This window comes from Centroberyx gerrardi, chromosome 22, assembly GCF_048128805.1.
Source record: "Centroberyx gerrardi isolate f3 chromosome 22, fCenGer3.hap1.cur.20231027, whole genome shotgun sequence".
In the NCBI taxonomy this organism is placed as follows: domain Eukaryota; kingdom Metazoa; phylum Chordata; class Actinopteri; order Beryciformes; family Berycidae; genus Centroberyx; species Centroberyx gerrardi.
Window position 1 is genome coordinate 23,981,121 of NC_136018.1, and position 22,038 is coordinate 24,003,158.

Genomic DNA, 22,038 nt, shown 5'->3' on the forward strand with positions numbered 1-22,038 from the left:
TCTTCCAAGCAAAAAAGTAAAAAGTTTTTATTTAATGGTGTAGCGTGTAGAGTCGAAATTATCAAATCTAGAATTTAGTAAAGGTATGAAAATATGAAACTTTGATCAAGATATCAATTTACACTCGTAAGGGGCACCATCCTTCATAGATGAAGGAAAACAGACCTTTACTATACTAATCAGTCATCAATCTAAAGATCATGAGATCTTTTCAGTTCAGGGATTGCTTTTCTCTGCAGACAAGGAAACACAGAACAACGACTTTATAATGAATGAATATATTTATTTATTAACTAACTACTAGACAAACAACAAACAAACACAAACAAACATGTAGCCATGAAACGGGAAAATGTATGGTAACTGGACAGATGATAAACCAGAATAAAACACTAAACTATAGGTTGACTCATGAAATGAGAATGAAATAAAATAAAAGGAGAATGAAATGAAAACAAAATGAGAAGGATAGAAACATTGGAATGAAAATTATTGGCAACAGTAAATAGTGTTATGTCAATTTAGATCTATAAACCGGAGGCACGAGGCGGGTCGCTCTAAGAGATAACTCAGACTATACTAACTTTCCTGACTGGGTGAAGTGATAATTTTAGTAAAGCTTTTGCATCAACTCTCAGCAGAAAGACATGGAAGTGTTTCAGCCTTACTTGCCGGGGGTCCATCGTGAGGTTTCGACCGTGTGGAAGCAGGTTTTCCGAAGATCAGCGAGTCTGGTAAGCTCGGCAATAGTCGGGTCGCCTGGCAACGGCAAACGATGGAGTTGGAGCGGGTCTTGAAAAAGACGCTCTTTCAGGTGGATGTCCTGGACTGGCTTTCCGCTGTCGACTGGACTCTGGGCGGATGAACCAGGAGGCGATCGGCAGGCTGGTCATTGGTCAGCTGAGAGAGTTGACTGTAGCTTCTGACTTCTCTAACTTTTACTAATTAACGGATTATTAACTCGTTCTTAAAATAACTTTGTAACAGTCTTCGCGGTTCAGCGAGGCTCAACTTCGTAGTATGAACGGCTTGAAAAACAGGGTCACATTAGTGACAAAGAGTAGTTACAGGCAGCAAGATCTGAATCTACGCTCGCGCTAAGACTTGGCTTGTCGGTCTTTGAGTTGGTGACGGCATCATGGCCTCCGGCATGAAGCTCGGGGCATGAAGCGTGCAAGGTGACAAAGAACTCAGAGTTTTATAGTTTTTCCGAATTCCAAGGCGGGGTTTGCAGTGTAAAAAGATACTTTGCGCGGTTTTGGAGATTCTGCCTACATTTCTTTGTTCTGGAGACAGGCCCATGATAAGACAGAGAGACACATGAGGATACCTCTCTCAACTACTTTAGTAAAACCAGCCTATGTAATGATAAAGTTTTAGAATAACGCGTTTGGATTTTACATACACAACCAATTACTGTTGTCAATCGGTGAACATAATGAACCATGTAAACAAACACTTAGCCTATGGATTGCATAAAACCATTACATGAAACATGATTAGACAATAAAACTTTCACTGTTCAAACTTTGCTGTGAACTGAGTTGTTTTAGCAGAATAACCTAGATACATACTTTATAATCTTAATATTTAAATCACACATACATAGTAACTTTGGTGGTTGATATAGGGAAACAATGAACTAGAACATAATTATCGATGTGGCCAAGAATGGATAAATATAACCAGCCCTTAACGATTGTGATGATAATTAAAACACTTAAGCATATATGATTAACCAATTTAGTATATACTTCACATTATTCTAAAACTCACTGGAGACATTAGGAAATACAAAGTAGGCCTAGAGCAAGGGAAGAGAACTAAACCAAGAATGGATTATGGATTTACGACTTTTATGGCTCTCTCCAGAAAGGTGGGTGGTTTCCTACAGAACTAAGGATAGAAGGGGAAAGCAATTTATACAGAATTACTTTACAGTCACATTATTGAACTCAGCACAAATTCCTGAACACTTTAATATCAAACATGACTATCTAAACCCATGTAAAGATGAAGAAATTGAATAATGCAAATAACTCTTATATAAATCATGGCAGTTAGACATAAAATTAGACATATACATTAGGATCCATCGCAATGTACTAACCAAAGTTTCATGAGTCTATTAAGGATTTCTCCTGATTTTGGCAACATTCCAATGAATGTTCCTCCAACTCTCTCTGGCCCAGAGCTTTATCAGAGGCAGGCTGTGTGTGTGTGTGTGTGTGTGTGTGTGTGTGTGTGTGTGTGTGTGTGTGTGTGTGTGAATCCGGGCCTGCAGTCCGATGTGGCTTGTCGATAAGGCCTGTAAATGGGAGAAGAGTTGTCTGATTGGTGGAGGGGATTCCCCCCTTAGTCTTGTTCAGTGTCAAGATGACACTTTTGTAGCTTTAAAGGTGAAGGGTCATTTTTGTTCCTGGGAAAGAAAGTTACTCAAAGATCCATTTGGGCTGTGGAGACCTGGTTCTGCTACAATGGATAGTTCAAAAGAACATGTGAGGTTGTTGGTTGTTGTGGAGTTGGTTTTAATATGTTCTTTTGAACTAGCCATGAAATAAAAGATCTTTAATTTGTGCTTGAAAAGTGCCTTGGAGCTCTTTATGTACATCAGTGTTTTTTCAGATCCCTGGCCTACACTATATGTCGGAGAAAATGTTTCATTAAACTATTTTCCGACCAAGCAACTTGCACACAGCGCTGAAAAAGAACTAGTGGAGAAAAAGTTGTGTCCTCACACTTCATATCATGATCACAGTATTCAGAAACAATTGCAATATGAAGTTTTACATTGTGCAGCCTGAGTATGTTTGGATTTAACATTGCGGAACTTGTGGTGATGTTTGAAGCACGACATGGCGTGTCAGATTTGTTCTATTCTATATTTCCCTGTAATAATTCTGTTCTTGGACCAATGCTTTGACATAATCCAAACCATGTCAGTGTTAAAGCTGCACTGGGCAATTTTGCACATTGGCAGCCCCAAATGGCAGTGAGAGGTAACTGTTTCAATTTGAGAACTTCATTACCTAGAAATCCTGTGCAGTGATGTCAGTAAACTAACTTCTTCTTAGTGTCTGGTGGGGTGGAGGTAGTGAAGTGCTCTTCTCTGTTGCAGCCCCACTGTGTGATTTAGGCCAGTGGTTCTCAATGTGGGGTCCGAGGACCACCAGGGGTCCTTGAGGGGGTTCCAGGGGGTCTCCAGCAAACTGATTAATTGTTAAACTTCAGCATTATTTCATTTACAAGAAGTTAACACAATTAGAGAATGTAGAAGAATTACTATTTTGATAATAGTTTCACTGTTATCTTTCTACCTACAATACAGATAGTCATGGAATTCTGGACAAAATCATATCTAACAATAAAAATATTCTCAGACATACAAAATCTCATCTAATGGGGGTCCATGGCCCTATTGTGTACTAAATTAGGGGTCCTTGATATGAATAAGTTTGAGAATTACTGATTTAGGCTATCATTTTACATAAAAATCTTGCCTAGTGCAGCTTTAAGTACGTCACTGACATGGGCTATTTTATCTGGAGAAAAAGAGCTGCAATGACTTCTCTTCCCTCTGTCTGTCTGTCTGTCTGTCTATCTGTCAGAGGCTATGAGTGCTGGCGACAGTCATGAGGAGGGTCGGTTGGTGTACCGGTTTGGTGGGGAGCCGGTGGGCTCCTTCGTCCAGCCCAGCCTCCGACCTCTGGTCCCGACTGTTGCCCACGCCATGTTCCTGGACGTCACCCACGACAACCAGAGTCCCATCCAGGTAGGCTCTCCCTCACCTGGACAGATAATATGAATCCTACTACTGCTGCTGCTATTACTACTACTTCTACTACTACTATTACTACTACTACTACTACTACTACATCATTTCATACAGTGATTCAATTCAAAGTGCTTTACAAACATGATTAAAAGCGTCAAAGATACAAAAGCACAATAAGCAGGCCTATAAAAAGTGTATGTATATAATCAAGCATACCAGATAAATACTTTAAAAGATTTAAAAACCAATAAAAGAATTACAATATTTATTCTGAAACTGATTGGAATCCAGTGTACTGATTAAAAATGTAAATAAAAAAAAAATCAAAGACATACAGTAGTTCCCTGATGTGTTGTATAACCAGTTGACTGTTTTGATATTTCAGATGCGTTCAGTGTATGACTGCCTCCCCAGCTCTGCTATCGTCTCTATGGCCTGCTGCGCTACAGGCAGCACCAGAGGATACGATGAGCTGGTACCTCATCAGGTAGGATGACACGCAAATACCACATGACAGCATCTCTCTCTCTCTCTCTCAGCACAAAATATAAGCTATTGGCCGCTTCAACACAAAAATCGGCCTTCAAAAACCCATATCAGAAAGTATACAGTACCTAGTATCCAATATCTAAAAACAGAGTAGCCTATAGTACAAACGATACATACAACAAAATAGTCTAGATTGCATATACATTATTATTCATACTTGAGCCCACATAGTGTGGTTTACTGGTCTCTAATAGAGATTTTAATGTACAATTGTCTGAAACACATTTTATACTTTGATTGAATAAAATACTTAAATGAAGTAACATCCTGGTGAGTAGGATCAGGTAGGTTGTGTTCATTTAGATGTTAAAGTAGGTCAATAAACACAAACTGTTGCACAACACATACAACTGCTAAGATAAGCTGAAACTTTAATTATCTCTGTGGGGAAATTGGATTGTTAAAGCAGCATATAGTAATAGAGTATAGCAACGATAAATAGAATATAAATAAGAATATACAGTAGCAACTTTAAATATGTGCAACCAACAATTTCATCACGACAACATACAAAATTGAAATGTATCAATGAGAAATGTTAAAAAATTTATGGATTACAGCATTATAAAGCTGTGCAAAATAGCAGCAGTAGTAGCACTTAGACAAAGAAAGAATGAATGCAGAATATGTACCATTTGAAAATACTACAAATATGAAATATGTGCAATATGCAGCATATAACAATGAGAAAGATATGGGTAGCCTATTTGAAGAAAACAAATATGTGAATTTTTAGTCATTTCTAGACTAGTAATTTACAGACGGTATCCACGTGTGTAGATGTGTGTTGTAACAAGACTATACTTACCACTGATCTGTTCACATCTGTGTGTTGTCCAGATCTCGGTGGTGAAGGAGGGCCGCCTGTACGCCCGCTGGAGCCCCGAGGCCGAGACATCTGATCCAGCCAAGGTGGACCTGCAGACGGGCATCCTGGCTGGCAAGCTGGCCCTCAACAAGCTGCACCAGGAGCTGGCTGCTAAGGGCTTTACTCAGGTGAGCTGGGTCAAGAATATATGAGGGGCTCCAATCAGAACTGCAAATTGGCCCCTGACATTCATTACTATTCCTTGATATTCTTTATTTACATTGCATTATAATATTACCGAATGAGTTTTACTTTTTGCAATCATTTTGTCAGAGGAAGTGTCACTTTTTTCAAATTGTGGTTAGCTAATTTGGGAACAGAACTCTTATCAATATATATATATATATATATATATATATATATATATATATATAGCATATATGCATAAATAAATAGTGTACTGTTAAGTGCATGCAGAGGTTTCACAATATCAGTTAACCACCTGTCCTTGTTGGGTTTTGAGCTCTGCCCTAGTCATAATTTTAAACCTTGTATCTCTGTAGTTCGATTTCCTACATGGGAGATGTATGTTTGAATCTGTTACCTGACCATCACCAAAGATGTCATCTGTAAACTAAATCTGTTACCTAACACATACGTAGTTTAACAGTCAGTGGGTGTTAAAGAGGTTGAGCCAGGGGAAGGCAGGCGAAGCCCTCAGCAAAGTACTTCTCTAAACAAGACAAAAACACTTGATCCCTTAAGAGAAAATGGTGAAATCACTTGACCATGATGAAGAGCATTACGTGCCATCAGAATGGATTCCGACCCCTTTGACTTTTTCTGCATTTTGTGGTGAGGCTTGAAGTACGGAAGAGGATTAGGGCCGCATGTGACATTTTTTTTTGAGTTCTGAGTTTAAAGTCAGAATTCTGAGAATAAAGTCAGACTTCTGAGATTACAGTAAGACTTCTGAGAAAAAAGTCAGAATTCTGAGTTTAAAGCCGGAATTCTGATCCTCCCTTGTCCCTTAGTCAATATGAATAAACCATATAATTAGTGTGGTGCATGTTCACACAGCCTGAAGAAGACATACTGAAATTCAAACTCCTTGCCTTGTTTTGTCCTCTCTGAGTTTCTGAGATCCTTGGAAGATGTCCTACTCTTTAAAACCTGTATTGTGATCATGCGTACCAATGGTAAAATATCCTGTTGAATGTGTGGTTGTCAGGTGTATGTGGACCAGGTGGATGAGGACGTGGTGGCGGTGACCAGACACTGTCCCAGCAGCCACCAGTCCGTGGTGGCCGTGTCGCGAACCGCCTTCAAAAACCCCAAGACACACCACTACAGAGATGACGTTCCACCAATGTTCATACCAGGTATTAACCCTAAACCCAAGTCCTACACTAGCCCTTTGAAGAAGTGAGGACGGGCCAACAGGACCTCACTTTCTGAGGACAGAAGTACAAGAACACACACACACACACAAAACTCAAGGACGGGCATTTGAAAACCACAGGGAGGCAGCATTGATATGTGGACTACAAGAATTTTTGGCCCCCTACCTATCCTAACATTTGCCAGTAGATGAAGAAATGAAACACAACACACACTAACAAAGCCAGATAACCAAAATGTAACGTAAAAGAGTCACTGTAAATAAGAATTTTCACTGCCTGGCTCTTCCCTCCATAGGTAAAATTGAGGAGGTGGTGTTGGAGGCTCGGACCGTTGAGAGGAGCGCCAGCTCCTACAGGAAGGATGAAAACAGCATTAACGGCCTGCCAGACTACACTCTAGAGATCAGGGAACACATCCAGGTAAGGATAGCAGTCATCTGCAGTGGTTTGGGATACACTGCAATATTTGTTCCATATATTGTCAGGGTGCTGTGACCTCTGACCCTTAACCTCCTTACTATTGGTTTCTTGTAATGTGGGAGTCTAGACACTGTAAGTCGCTCTGGATAAGAGTGTCAACCTAAACAACCTATGGTGGATTTATTGCAGGTTGTTATGTCCAGACTATTAGCTAGTGAGTGACCGGCAGGACACCTGCTTGCTTATTCAGCCATCTTTAACCTACCCCTCACCCCGTACGGTGGCCCAACTGGCCCAACAATATCATTACATCTCCCCTCTATAAAAGAAATTACACAAGTGACACATATTTGCATCTAGATAAACATCAGTGGGGAGCAAGAAGTAACATAACCAAAAAGAATTAACACAATCGTCATAATAAACAGTCAACTTCCCATAACAATTTCTCTTTCTGTCCTTGTATCTCATTTTTTTCTTTTTTTGTCCTCAAAGAAAGAAAGGTATCTTCCTTGGGGCATGTATGACGGGGGTAGTCTCTGGTTTGATTTGTATTTGGTATGGTTCTTTCAGACATCCTAGGCCATTGAACACATCCTCATACTCCTCCAGATAGGCATGGCTGCTGTCCATCATCCCCACACTCTTTATCAGTTTCACTAGATTCAGTTTTACACAGTCCTTAAGGCCTAGTATAGGTTCGGCGGCTGGCAGGTCCACAATTGAGAATTCACACATGTGCATCTTTCCTCTCAGCGTGCACGGTAGACTGCATTTGCCTGCTACGGGTAGCTTGTTTCCTCCATAACCAGAGAGACATCTCTTTGAGTTTCTAATGTGGAATGAGTAGGACTTATTTATTTTCCTGGCCAGTCTTTTGGGAATTACATTTGCTTGTGCTGCTGTGTCTATTTTGAATCTTACAGGATTTCCTTTTATGTCCAGTTCCACATGCCATGCATTTTCCTCTGTTTTGCTTGTGACTGCATTTATGTTTAAGCTTATGCTGTCATCTGAATCACTGTCTTCCTGTAGTTCGTTTATTTTTTTGCTTTTGCATACCTTTGCGAAGTGATTTGTTTTCTTGCAGTTTGTGCATGTTTTTCCATATGCAGGGCATCTTCTTCTTGCATGTGTTTGACAACAGTACAAACAGTCTATCATGTTTTCCCGTTCATATGTGCTGTCATTACATCGTCGCATTTGTCCACCTTTCCTTGCCGTAGCACCCCTCTCCCTGCCTCTCTGCACGGGCACGGGCGCAGCTTGCGCGTTCTGGGTAACCGCGTGTACCGTAGTTGCGCCGCTCTCCTCCATGCCTGTAAAGCTGAGCATCTGTTGCTGTGTGCATTCTGCGGCACAACACACGCCGATACATTTCTCCAGCGTTAGCTTGTCTTCTCTTAACAGTCTCCTGCGAGTGTCATTGTCCCTAATGCCTTCAATTATGCGGTCTCTTATTATGCCATCCAGTAAATGTTCATACTCACAGTTCTTGGACAGAATCCTGAGATCTGTTAAAAATTGGTCAAACGTCTCATCCGGCCTTTGTGCTCTGTTGTTGAAAACATGTCTTTCATACGTAGTTTTTTTTCTCGGGGTGCAGTAGTCCTCAAATTTGCTAATAAGTGGTTTGATCTTGTCCACTGCATCGGCCGCAAAAGTGAACGTGTTATACAGCTCCTGTGCCTGTTCACCGGCGCAGTGTAGTAATAGCGAGCACTGTAACTTTTCCGGTTTCTTGTCTTTCTCGCTCGCACACATGTACAGCCTGAATTGCTGAATCCATCATCTCCAGTTTTCCGATATGTTCCCATCAAGGCTCAAAGTTGGCAGAGATCTCAGCCAATCCATTTTTCTTGCTGGAGGCCAAAGTTTCACTCTGACACCATGTTATGTCCAGACTATTAACTAGTGAGTGACCGGCAGGACACCTGCTTGCTTATTCAGCCATCTTTAATCTGCCCCTCACCCCGTACGGTGGCCCAACTGGCCCAACAATATCAATACACAGGTCTCTAGTACTCTAGCACTTTCATGTACCTTTGTAATAAACACACCATCAGAAAGAGATGAACGTAAGGATTGGAGGATTCAAAAACAGGCCAGCGGGGCAGGGATTTCACTCTTCCAATCTATGTTAGTTCACTCTTTCATTCTACATTAGTTCTCTCTTCCATTCTAATTTAGTTCACTCTTCCATTCTACGTTACTTCACTCTTCTATTCTACATTAGTTCACTCTTCCATTCTACATTAATTCTCTCTCCTATCCTTCTTTAGTTCTCTCTTCCCTTCTACGTTAGTTCACTCTTCCATTCTACTTTTTGTGTATAAAACTACATCACTCCTCTATAGCTGTACACTAGCAAACTACATCACTCCTCTATAGCTGAACACTATGAAACTACATCACTCCTCTATAGCTGTATGCTAGGAAACTACATCACTCCTCTACATGTACGCTAGCAAATTACATCACAGTTTGGTTAAAAGATTCCCTAAAAGTGGGGGGCGGCTGTGGCTCAAGAGGTAGAGCGGGTCGTCCACTAATCGGAAGGTCGGTGGTTTGATCCTGGCTCCTCCAGTCCGCATGTCGAAGTGTCCTTGGGCAAGATACTGAACCCCAAATTGCTCCCGATGGTTGCGCCAGCACCCTGCGTGGTAGCTTGCCGCTATCGGTGTATGAATGTGTGTGTGAATGGGTGAATGTAGGCATATTGTAAAGCGCTTTGGATAAAAGCGCTATATAAATGCAGTCCATTTACCAAAAGTCATTTCTGTTATATAGGGATGTAGTGGAGGGTAAATCCACTCAACTGACTTTACCCACCTTATTATTTGCAGAATTGAGTTTACCACCTTTTTAGATTGACATAAATCCATATGATACAAATTCATAATGTAGTAAGTAGTGCAAGTTATATGAGGATATGGTCTTTTAAAGAAAAAAACATTCATAAATTAAGTTTTTTCTGAAGGTGTATTTTATTTTAATTCATATTGGTAGTGGTGTGTTATGATCAGAACTGGATGATATGATAATAACCAAATTAATTTTTATTTACCACTACATCACTGGTTATAAGCTAAATTTGCTAATGTTACTGTATTCCATAGATGAGATGAAGGCAATTGATTGACTAGGGAGCCATAGAGCTAAGATCAAATTCAAATAAATTCATCACTCATTAGACCAGTATGTCGTTGCCATGAATGCACTGTGGGACTGGACAGAATGTGTATTTGTTTTTTTCTTGTTGTTAATCCCTCTGAGTGTTTTCCCTCCCCTCATTCTGTTGCTCTCTGTTTGAAGCAGCAGGTTGATGGTTTCTAAAGTTACAGGAGGAATTTCCCTTTTGTTTGCTCACCCATTGTTGAGAGTGGAGTTGCTATGTTTTGCTGATGGAGTATGTGTACCCTGCATACTACTACTACATACTATGTCCTATACCTTGGCCTAGAGAAGGGATTGGTTTTCCACAGTCCTTCAATGAATTAAAAAAAAAAAAAGTTTTAGTACTTTGGACTGCTGATTAGAGGTGTCAGGTACAACTTGCATTATACCAAACTGGGCTCAGAAGGTTCCGATGATGGCAGGATGACATGGATTAAAATCATCTTCAATGGAAGGAAAATAGGACTACATATTTTGAATAGTGACTATAGTGTTATTTTTCGTCTATCTTGTCTTTATGGTCTTTGTAGTCCATGCTGTGTTTTTTGTATAGATATGTATGTGCATGTGATACATATATTTGTCAACTTGTTTTGGAGCTGAGATATAACTGTCCTCTTTTTTTGTTGATGTTGTCATTTGCCGCCCCTCAGTAATTGTAAAAAATTAATAAAAGAATTGATCACAAAACTAATAATTACTGTAAGCAAATGAGGCCATGATGGAGACGATTGGTAGCCTCTATGTCACTCTATGCGAGTGTTTCTCAAAATTAAGACATTTCCTATAAACCCCATTACTTAACACACAATGTAAATTGCAATGCAGAGGCCTCATTTGTTTACAGTAATTATACTTATGTCTCAAAATGAATGTAGTAATGATTTATTGATCTTAAAATGCTATGTAGCACCTTTAAGTGACTCAGAAATAAAAGTTGATAAATAAAAGGTTGATGTCATGACTTTTAAAGCATTTTGAATGTGTCTTCCAGCTGAAGGACAGCATGGTGGTGAAACAGGCCGACATCACGTCAAAAGGCAGCAGTGAGTTTGTCCAGGAGATTGTGTTTGAGAAGCTCAGCCCAGGCAGCGTCATCGTCTTCAGGTCGGTCAACCTGGGCTTGACATATTCCATCAATCACAAAAACCACCTCCCACAAGCCTGCATCTCTAACCTCTAGGCTAGGCTACAAGGTGCAGGCTGTATGTCGGGCCCAGTTCTGCTTGCAATACAAATTAAAGGTCAAGGTCCGTCCTTTGCAGGGTGAGTCTGGACCCACGGTCCCAGGAGCTGCTGGGGGCTCTGAGGCGCCACCTGATCCAGTTCAGCCCCCAGTACCAGACTGGCAGCCTGGCTGACAACAACACCCCGGCCATCCTCACCATGCCGCTAGAGACGTACGTATGCCTTGATATTACTACTACCAATAATAATAATAAGAAGAAGCAGAAGAAGAAGAACTATGTCTACATATCCCCCCCCCCCCAGTTCATTAGTTGGTTCTAGATCAGAAACTAGATCCTCATTCTATTTGAATCCATGTAGAGAATGTCCAGAAATGACTGTAGCCATTGAGCACGACTGAGAATATGAGGCAGGTTCCATCTTTTTGGCTGCAGTTATGCCAGAAAAGAGAGTGTCCTTCTGGGAGGATGATAGGTCCAATGATGAGGTATTGTTTAATAGTAACAGTCTGGGACAATGTATGTTTGTTCCCAGTATATCAGATAGAGTGTGACATACCAAACTCCTTATAACTTCTTAATTTATTTGAGAAAGAACCTACTTTGCCTCAAAAAAAGGGTGTATATCTTAGAAACTAGACTTCTAGATGGACCCCTTACATCCAAAAGTATGGTTTAAAATTGGGAACAGCTAGTTAACATGGTTAACATGGTGGGGATACAGTTGATGACTAGAAAATCCCCCCAAAATCCCCCAAAAGACAACTAATAATGACATCTACTGTCCTTATTTCATGACCCTATATCAGACAGTGGCTTCTATTTTATGCACCTGTTTTCCCTGCCTATCTCTCTACATACCTCTTCCTCATTCTACCTCTTGATGTCTTACTCCATCCCTCTCTCCTCTTCAGGATCATGTCCAAGCTGACCCTGGCTGACATGAACATGTTGCTGTACCGCTGTGATGCTGAGGAGAAGGAGGACGGGGGAGGATGCTACGACATCCCTTCCTGGTTACCCCTCAAGTACGGTGGCTTGCAAGGTACAATAGCACACACTATAAATCCTATAAGGCCATGGAACATTACAGGAAAGGTAATAAAAAAATAGGCAATAAAATAAAAATAAAGGTAATGTACATAATATAAAACTACAGAGACAGTGCAAATAAATGCAAATAATAAATGCATATTCGGATAAGGATAAGGAAGGGAATTTAATTGAAAGAGGCAATAAGTTAATAAATTAATAGTAATAATAATTAATGTACAACTACTTACTACTACTAATCTTGAACATACTCAAGATCAGTGTGTTAATGCATATCCGCGTATGTGGCTGTGTGTGTGTGTGTGTGTGTGTGTGTGTGTGTGTGCATGAGGCCTTAATTCAACGGCAAATTGAGGTGGTTGAAGTAGATTCTACTGAAGCTATGCATTTGTTTTTTTTAGAGAGGGTTTTTTATTCCAGACTTTATGAATTTATGCTAACATTCACGAACAGCTTGCGGTGTAACGTCTCCTCAGGGCTGATGTCGGTGATGGCAGAGATTCGTCCTAAGAATGACCTTGGCCACCCGTTCTGTGACAACCTGAGGGAGGGAGACTGGATGATCGACTACGTCTCCAACAGACTGCTGGCTACGGGCGGGGCTCTGGGAGAGGTGAGCTACAATACAGCTAGCTATCAGGGCTAAGTTTAGTCTTACACCTAGTCATGATGGCAGTCAAGATTCTGGCACTTCTCATGACGACCGCGGCATAAAATCTCCAGTACTTTAGTGGTGCTGTAGGAAAATTCAGCTCTCCACATCCCCCAACAAGAAACCCCCCACCAGAATCGGCCAGCAGTTCCAGGTCGAGGTTATTTCATTTTGACCGTGCACACTTTGTCACGTTTGTGACAATCATTGCTGTTACAATGTTGCATTTTTCTTGTGGCCATGGAGAGCGTAATGTGGCGATTACTTTCATCTCTGCTAAGAAGGCATTAGTTCTTTCCATGGATAGAGAGATAGCGTCACGCACAAGGTCCATTACACCCTGAGATATGAGCACTTTTATGTCATAGAAATGTCATAGGAATGTTAATAACATTACGTTACTCCTATGCGTAAAAATAGGACCAAATTTGCATCAATTGTGTCAATTTGCGGGCAGTTGGGACCAATTTCCTACTCTGAGACGCTTGATAACTACAGACCCAGATCAAACTATTCCATTAGAATGAATTCAGGTTAATGGCTGCCCACAGACAACCAGTGTACTATTAATTATACAGTAAATATTTCGTCAATCAAACTGCATCTTATCCATTATATCAGAGGTGGACTGGCTGATATCCTATTTTTAATAAAAGGACAATATCAGCAAACAGATATATCACTCTAAGTTTCATTTAGTTAATCATGCCAACAACCAACTGACTCATGACAGAGAAACTCGCAGAGCAAACATCCATGCAATGCTCTGACTGATGCTCTTGACTTGCAGGTGGGTCAGTGGTTCCAGGCCATGTTCAGCTACCTGAAGCACATCCCTCGCTACCTGGTGCCCTGCTACTTTGACGCCATCATCCTGGGAGCCTACACTACCGCTCTGGAGGCTGTCTTCAAGCTGATGTCAAGGTTTTTTTCCTCTCTTTATTTCACCTTTCTGATCTTTTCTGGAGAATTACATTTTAGATTTACTTTAAATGCCAAAGATTTAGCAGATGTCAAAGTTATTATTATATTTCTAATATTTTCTGATTAAATGATTACCAATGTAGGTTCTCCAGACTAATACTGTATGTACATTACTTTTTTACTGTATTTGACTTGTAGCACATGTCAAGGTTATGCAGTCTCTATTTGGCTTGTCAAATGGTTTCTAATGGATTTATTATTATCAGCATATGAGTCATCTAGACCTACTTTACTTCAGTTTACTTTACTTTTCCTTACTTGACTTGACTTTAGCAGATGCAAATTCTTTCATGCTTTATTTGGCTAGTCTTATTTGTTGTAATGGATTTATTATCAACGTGGGTTCTCCACACTTACTTAACTTAATTTTCCTTTACTTTTAATTAAACTTTATTTAACTCAACTTGACCTGAATTGACTTTACTTGGCTTTACTTTTCATTGTCTGTTTTCTAATTTATTTATTTCTGATTTATTATCAATGTGGGTTCCCCAGACTTATTTTCACTTCACTTTATATCTTAATGGTTACTTTATAGATTATTGATTTTATTGGTTTCTGCTTTTTTACTTTAAAGGAATTTAAGTATCTGTTCATGTGTCATTGTTCACCTAGTGATAGCTGTGTGTCGCTGTGTATTGTGTCCCCCTGGCTGCCTCAGCTTTGTGCAGAATGGTTCCAGCCTGGTTAAACAGTTGGTGCTAGGTTCGGTGCAGATGTGTGGAGTGGGTCGCTGCCTGGCGCTCCCCCCCCTCTCCCCTTGCCTTAAAGACGTCCCATACCGCTTCAACGACATCACCAACCAGAAAGAGCAGTGCTGTGTCTCGTTGGCAGCAGGTCTGCAAGTTTGACTCTTCTCTCTCTCTCACTGTCTATGTCTCTCTTTCTCTTAAGCTGCATTCATGTCATATAGGAATAACCATCAGAACATCTTAATGTTTAATAGCAATGGCTAGGAGCATCCTGCCTGGCTCAGTTGTCTAACCGGCCTAACCTGACTCCGGCCCAGGACCTTTGTCACATGTCATCCCCCTCTCTCTACCCCAATCTTTCCCCTCTCTCTCTCCACTTTCAACTGTGTAATAAAGGCCATAAAAAAGCAACAACTTGGAAGTGTTCACAAATTTGGACTTGCTTGAAGCTCTCAAGATGCCATGACTTAAGTTTTCTGTAGACTTGAGTTGCTCCTGATGAGCTTTTTCACACTCAACACACATGAACTTATGTGATGAAAATCCTGGTTTTATTTGAAATTAATATATTATTCCCTAAACTTGACTACAGCAATTTCCTTGTTGGTGATGTCAGAATTCAGGAAACTGGGTCCATCATCAAAGCCTGAGTTCACAAGTAGAATTTACCTGGAAGCTGCGGTGAACGGTATTTTCTAGTGGGGAGATTTTATCTACCGTCTTTCCCTTAGGGCATGAATGCAGCTTTAGCCTGATGTGCACTAAAAACCACACCTGTTCAACGGCCGACTGAGTTGATGTTTGTCACGCTCCGTTTCAGGTCTTCCACACTTCTCCTCTGGGATTTTCCGCTGTTGGGGTCGCGACACCTTCATTGCTCTGAGAGGCCTGATGCTGCTGACTGGGAGACACCTAGAGGCTCGGTCAGTCCAGAGCAGCAGAACGCAGTAGAATATAGGGTTCCACTGATATCAGGTTTTGAAGGACAATAGCAATATTTTCGGATTGAAGCTGTTGATCATTTCCATGCCAAAAAATTCAAATAAATCAAAATGTCAGATCGCATTTTATTTGGATAGTCCAATGTTGAAACTCAACTTGCTGTCAAATGAGTTTCAGGTAATACAATGTGTGAAAAGTATTCACTGTGACTTCCGGTTTGACAGATGACGGAGTAGGTCGCATACCGGGAGAGCTCTGTTGAAATCCTGTTTAGATTCGACTCATACGTGCTTTATTACCACAGTTAACCTGTGTAAACCTGTGCGAAAGGCTAATAAATATGGAAAAGCCTACTAAAAAGCAGAACCAACCTACAGACGAGCAATCTTCTGAAAATAGTCAAGATGACGGTACGCAAGCTAGCCAAAACGAACAACGTGCTACTAGCAACGTGCTACTAGCAACGCGCCGCTAACCCTGGCGGACATGGAGAAACTTCTCAATTCAATGGAGGACCGCATTATAGCCAAAGTATCTGTCCAACTCTCTGCTGACTGAGCAACTGTCGACCGGCACGACCAGACAATTCAACACTTGGAAACGTCACTCAACGACACGGAGACCAGACTGGCAACCCTCGAATCCACCTGCATAGCCCTGTCCAAAGAAAACGATAACCTCAAACTTAAGACGGACGATCTTGAAAATAGATCGAGGCGCAACAACATCCGCATAACTGGCTTACCTGAAAGAGTTGAGGGCTCGCAACGAACCGCTTTCATGGAGGTGTTCCTGAAAGAAACTTTTGGTACAGAGGCTTTTCCTACCCCTCCAGCTGTCGACAGGGCCCATAGAGTTGCCACCCTCCGTAAGAAACAGGATCTACTATAGACATGTAGACACACATACGTGCACACACGGGCATGCCCAAGCTCACACACATACGGACACACTGACACAAGCACAGGCACAGAACACACTGATAAACGGAAATAAGTAAATGTTTGCTGTTCTCTATGCATACATAACACTTCTCTTCTTTTGCTGCCTATGTATACACACATATATACATCTGTTAGTGGCAATACCCTACAATTGTTCCAGTTGCAGCCCCACAGTGTCCTTGCACAGAGTTTCATGCTAAAATCTGTAACTCCTTTTTTTTTTCTTGTTGTGAAAACAGAGTTCAAGTGCAGGTTAGGTGTTCTCTAAGCTGGTAGTTAAGAGCACTGATCAAGTCCCCCGTCCCCTCCCAGATGCCTTTCTTCACCTTATTATTAGAAGTTTCTATTTCACCTCTTTAATTTTATTCAATTTTTTTTTTTTTCCTCTACTCCCCTCTCTGCCTTTACCTCCGCTGCCCACATCAGTCACCCCCATAACCTTTTAAGATATGACAACTACATCTAACTGCAATCAAAACCGGCCCATCCATTTTGTTTCTTTAAACGCTAAAGGTATGAATAACTGGGTGAAAAGACAGAAAATAGGGTCCTATCTACAACAATTAAATTCAGACATAGCCTTTCTACAGGAAACCCACCTTAAGAATGACCATGTCAACTATCTTAAAAAAAGCTGGGTTGGTCAGGTATACCACTCACGGTTCAGTGCTAAAGCCAGAGGGACAGCAATCCTCATACATAAGGACATTCCGTTTCAAGCTAAGGAGGTGATTGCTGACACAAATGGGAGATTTGTCATTGTTTCGGTCTTGTCATTTTGCTCAATGTCTACGCCCCAAACTATGATGATTGTAATTTCTTTAACAAGCTATTCTCTACCATACCCATTGATAACAATTACAGTTTGATAATAGGGGGCGACTTTAACTGTGTACTCAACACCGTATTAGACAGATCATCAAACAGGGTCCAATCTCTCACCAAATCTGCCAAAGTTGTCAATAATTTCATCACTCAGAATGGTGTTTCGGATATTTGGAGATTTAAATTTAATAACAAAAAAGTATTCTCCTTCTTCTCCAATGTTCATCATACATATACTCGCATTGATTATTTTCTTTTGGATAATAGATTACTGGGAAATGTTAGCTCTTGCTCATATCACAGTATTACAATATCACATCATGGTGCTGTTTCATTTCATGTTGCGTTACCCAACTGCCTCAGGCCCTCTCGCAATTGGAGACTTAACCCCCTTCTCCTAGCTGACGAACAATTTGTAAACCACGTTTCCTCTCAAATTCATTTCTTTAGAGAAACCAATGCCTCCCCAGAAGTCTCCCACTCAACCTTATGGGAGACCCTTAAGGCCTATCTTCGTGGGCAAATAATTGAATACTCCTCTAGGGCAAAAAAAGCAAGAGACCCCAAACTTAATGACATCTCACAATCTATTGCAGAGATTGATAGCCGCTACTCAACCTCCCCATTCCCAACACTTTTTAAAGAAAGACTGCGGCTACAGACAGAATACAACTTACTTTCCACAGACAATGCCACATACTTACTCACAAAAGCTCGATTCAATGTTTACGATTCAGGTGATAAGGCCAGCAAGCTACTAGCCCAGCAAGCTCGTCAAGCCCAATCCTCTCACCTTATTCCTAAGATTTATAGTAAAACAGGTGAAATAATTACAGACCACTTGGAAATTAACAACACTTTCAAACAGTATTACAGTAGCCTATACAGCACTGAATGTGACGATAACTTTTCACAGCTCAACCACTTCTTTGATAACCTTACTTTCCCTTCTATTCCAGCCGAACAAAACTCTTTATTGGGAGGTGAGATCTCCAATGCAGAGATTCTAGAAGCCATCAAATCCTTAAACTGCAACAAAACACCTGGACTGGATGGTTACACCTGCGAATTTTATAAAAAAATTGCACTCGAACTATGCCCTCTGCTCCAAGCCATGTTTAATGAGTCTCTGTCATCTGGTCATCTTCCACCAACCTTACGACAAGCTGCAATAACACTCTTACCAAAAGGGGGTAAGGACCCACTCCAGTGCGCCTCCTATCGTCCAATTTCCCTGCTGAATGTAGATTACAAAATTTTATCCAAGGTTCTAGCAGCGAGACTGGAGAAGATTATCCCACAAATAATCTCGCCAGACCAAACAGGCTTCATCTTAAATAGGCACTCGAGCTCAAATCTTAGACGGCTTTTCAATATTGTTTATTCCCCTCCGTCCCGTTCCCCCGAAACGCTTGACGCTGAAAAAGCGTTCGACCGAGTTGAGTGGCAATATTTGTTTTTAGCCCTTAAAAAATTCGGGTTCGAGGATTCTTTCATCTCTTAGATGCAACTCCTCTATTCTCACCCTCTAGCCACAGTAATTACTAATGGACAGCAATCTGAATATTTCTCTCTTGGCAGAGCTCAACACGCCAGGGCTGCACTCTATCTCCCCTACTCTTCGCTATCGCCATTGAACCTCTAGCCATTGCTCTTAGACAATCCGAGGACTTCCTGGGTATAGAACGAGGGGGCCTTACGCACAAACTATCCTTATACGCAGACAACATTCTTTTATATGTTACAGACCCATTAAAATCCCTTCCCCCCCATTCTCAATATCCTAGCTCAATTCGGGAAACTCTCAGGCTATAAAATCAATTTTGAAAAAAGTGAAATGTTTCCTCTTAATCAGACAGCCACTCTAATCCCTGCATCACATTTTCCATTTAGAATTGTCAGCAAGGGCTTTAAATATCTTGGGGTCGAAATCACACCTGCTTTCTCATCCCTCTTCAAGAATTTTGGCATTTTATTTGAAAAATGTAAAAAAGACATGGATAGATGGAGGAACCTCCCACTGTCCTTAGCCAGGGGGTTCCCCAAATTTTTGAGTAGCCAGCCAGATGGGAAAAGTAACCGGCTAAGGGATGTTTGTGGCGGCAAGATACATTTTTCCGGTGATGCCACTTTTTACCAAACCTTAAATATGTTTATGAAAGCATGACAATTAAAATAACATGAATAAACATTTTTATTAAAGGCTCAATGCTCAATTTAAAAATAAATGGATAATCTTTATTAATTGTGACTGTTTAATGTACTTTCTTGAGTCAGTGCAGAAATGTAATTTTTGATTGTAGGAAATAAGTAGGCTAAAACAAAAATATTATAACAAATAGTAATAAATATAAGAACAAAGTTAATATTTTAGTCTTCTCAGAGCAATACTGGATCTCTCTCCTGAGTACTACTGCACTCACAGAACTGAGATCCAATAATTATGGAAACATAAATCAGTTTAAATAAGGAGGAAATGCCCCAATTTTACATGGTCATAACACCTGCATACTGGGGCTTTAACAAACCCTCCTAAAACAGAAGCCCAATGATCTTTCCCTGTTCCTCCGTTTACTTCTCCCATTTATATTTTGAACATTGGCAAAAATGGAGTCAGTGTGCAAGTGGGACTTGTCAGGATTGGTTAAACTTGGGTGGCAACATCAAAATCAAGGACCAGAATGGCTCGCGCAGATTAATCTCATAAAAATGATTGTGTTACCAAAATGTCTTTACCTTTTTCAAAACATCCCCATCCTGATTAAAAAAACATTCTTTAACTCATTGGAGAGGAGCATATCATCGTTTATATGGAACGGTAGACCACATAGAATTAAAAGAAGTGCCCTCCACAGACCTAAAAAGCTTGCTGGCCCGGCCCTACCCAATTTTATTTATTATTACTGGGCATGTAATATAAAGGCAATGTTACACTGGATTGAGAGAGACCTGCCTGATAAATGTGAGGCCTGGGTGCCAATGGAGTATGCCTGTAGCCCACTTAATCCCCCCCCCCCCCCCCAAAGCCAATTTTGCTCTAACCCAGTGGTCTATCATTCAATCAGAATCTGGTCGCAATTTAGAAGGCATTTCAAGTTGCAGACAACATCGATACACTCTCCCATCAAGAATAATCATAACTTCCCACCCTCTCTCTCTGATTCTACCTTTGGAGCTTGGTCCTCAAAGGGTATTAAATCTATTTCTAATTTATATGTGGTTGGCAAGTTTGGATCGTTTGCACAACTCTCTCAATTGTTCGATTTACCAAAATCTCACTTTTTTAGATATCTCCAAATTAGACATTTTGTCCAGAAAAGTGTTACTTCCTTTCCAGACTTTCCGACGAACAACACGGTTGATTATGTTCTTTCATTACCCCCATATCGCAAAGGTCTAATTTCTATTCTCTATAACAATATATGCGATATCATCCCTCATTCACTGCAAGATGTTAGGATACTTTGGGAGAACGACCTTGGAGAGGAAATGACAGACGATCAATGGGAGGCAGTGCTTGACTTAATACATACCTCTTCCTCTTGTGCTAGGCACAGCTTGATACAACTCAAAATTGTTTTGAGAGCACATTTGACAAGGCTGGCAAGACTGGTGAAAATTTTCCCCAATGTAGACCCTTTATGCCCTCGCTGTAAAGGCCAACCAGCAGATTATATACACATGTTCTGGTCCTGCCCCAAACTTAGCACATTTTGGGCCACATTTGGCCCCCCTCCTTTTTTTTAAATTTTTTATTTTTTATTTTTATTTTTTTTTATCTTCCTTGTACTGATACTCCTTCACTTATCCTTGAATAATGCGCTATATTGTATGTACTCCTGCAATCCTTGGTTGGACAAACACCTCAATGGACAATCATTCTTGTGAAGATCTGGACTTAAGGGGACAGTGGGGTTGGTTGGGGTGGGGATGGTTGGGGTGGGCCGGGGGGGGGGGGGGGGGGGGGGGGGGGATGGGGTTGGATGGGGTACATTTCATAATTGTAATCATTTGAATAATGCAGCTGTCCCATGCTTGTATACACTTTTATTTCCAATTTATGCTGCAAACACTGTACGATGGGTTTAATGGAAAATCAATAAAAATTGCTAAACAAAAAAAAGTATTCACTGTCCAGGGTTAATCTTAGGGTTAGGCTAAGGCAAGTGACATCTAGTTTTTGTCACCTGAGTATCAACATTGGACTATCCAAATAAAGTGTTACCAAAAATGTAAGGGGACGACACCAACTGGACCAGACCCCATTGTTGATAAAAGGACCATATCTGCCCCCAGATATCAGCAAACCAATATAAAAAGGACAATATCTGATGATGAAACTGGGGGATTGATGCATCTCACCACTGTGTTCCAGTATTTTCAAAATTACACGGATTGGCCAAAGGAAGTGCTACAATTACTGGTCAAAACAAGGTGACATATTTGTTAATGATTGACCCTCTTTCTTACCAGGCTAATTAGCAGTTACTAGGGGTGGGTCTACTGATAGGGCAGAACAAGCATCCAGTACGTGTTTTCCGAGTACGATTGTCATCCGATCATTTTGGGCTTACATGTGTGATCGGAGATATCACATTTGTTTTCATTTGATCTCATTGGGTACATC

The 22,038-nt window shown here is 40.8% G+C and overlaps 1 protein-coding gene across 1 annotated transcript in view; it reads left to right on the forward strand.

The window, feature by feature from the left end:
• The window catches only part of LOC139912391 (glycogen debranching enzyme-like), a 52,067-nt gene that overhangs the window by 23,028 nt on the left and 7,001 nt on the right, over positions 1-22,038 (forward strand). The window contains exons 13-24 of the mRNA XM_071900174.1: positions 3,609-3,772; positions 4,161-4,262; positions 5,165-5,320; positions 6,364-6,514; positions 6,831-6,955; positions 11,127-11,239; positions 11,398-11,532; positions 12,234-12,364; positions 12,849-12,985; positions 13,815-13,948; positions 14,670-14,845; positions 15,521-15,623. Of these exons, the coding sequence (XP_071756275.1) occupies positions 3,609-3,772; positions 4,161-4,262; positions 5,165-5,320; positions 6,364-6,514; positions 6,831-6,955; positions 11,127-11,239; positions 11,398-11,532; positions 12,234-12,364; positions 12,849-12,985; positions 13,815-13,948; positions 14,670-14,845; positions 15,521-15,623 (1,627 nt within the window). The remainder of the gene's footprint in view (positions 1-3,608; positions 3,773-4,160; positions 4,263-5,164; positions 5,321-6,363; positions 6,515-6,830; positions 6,956-11,126; positions 11,240-11,397; positions 11,533-12,233; positions 12,365-12,848; positions 12,986-13,814; positions 13,949-14,669; positions 14,846-15,520; positions 15,624-22,038) is intronic.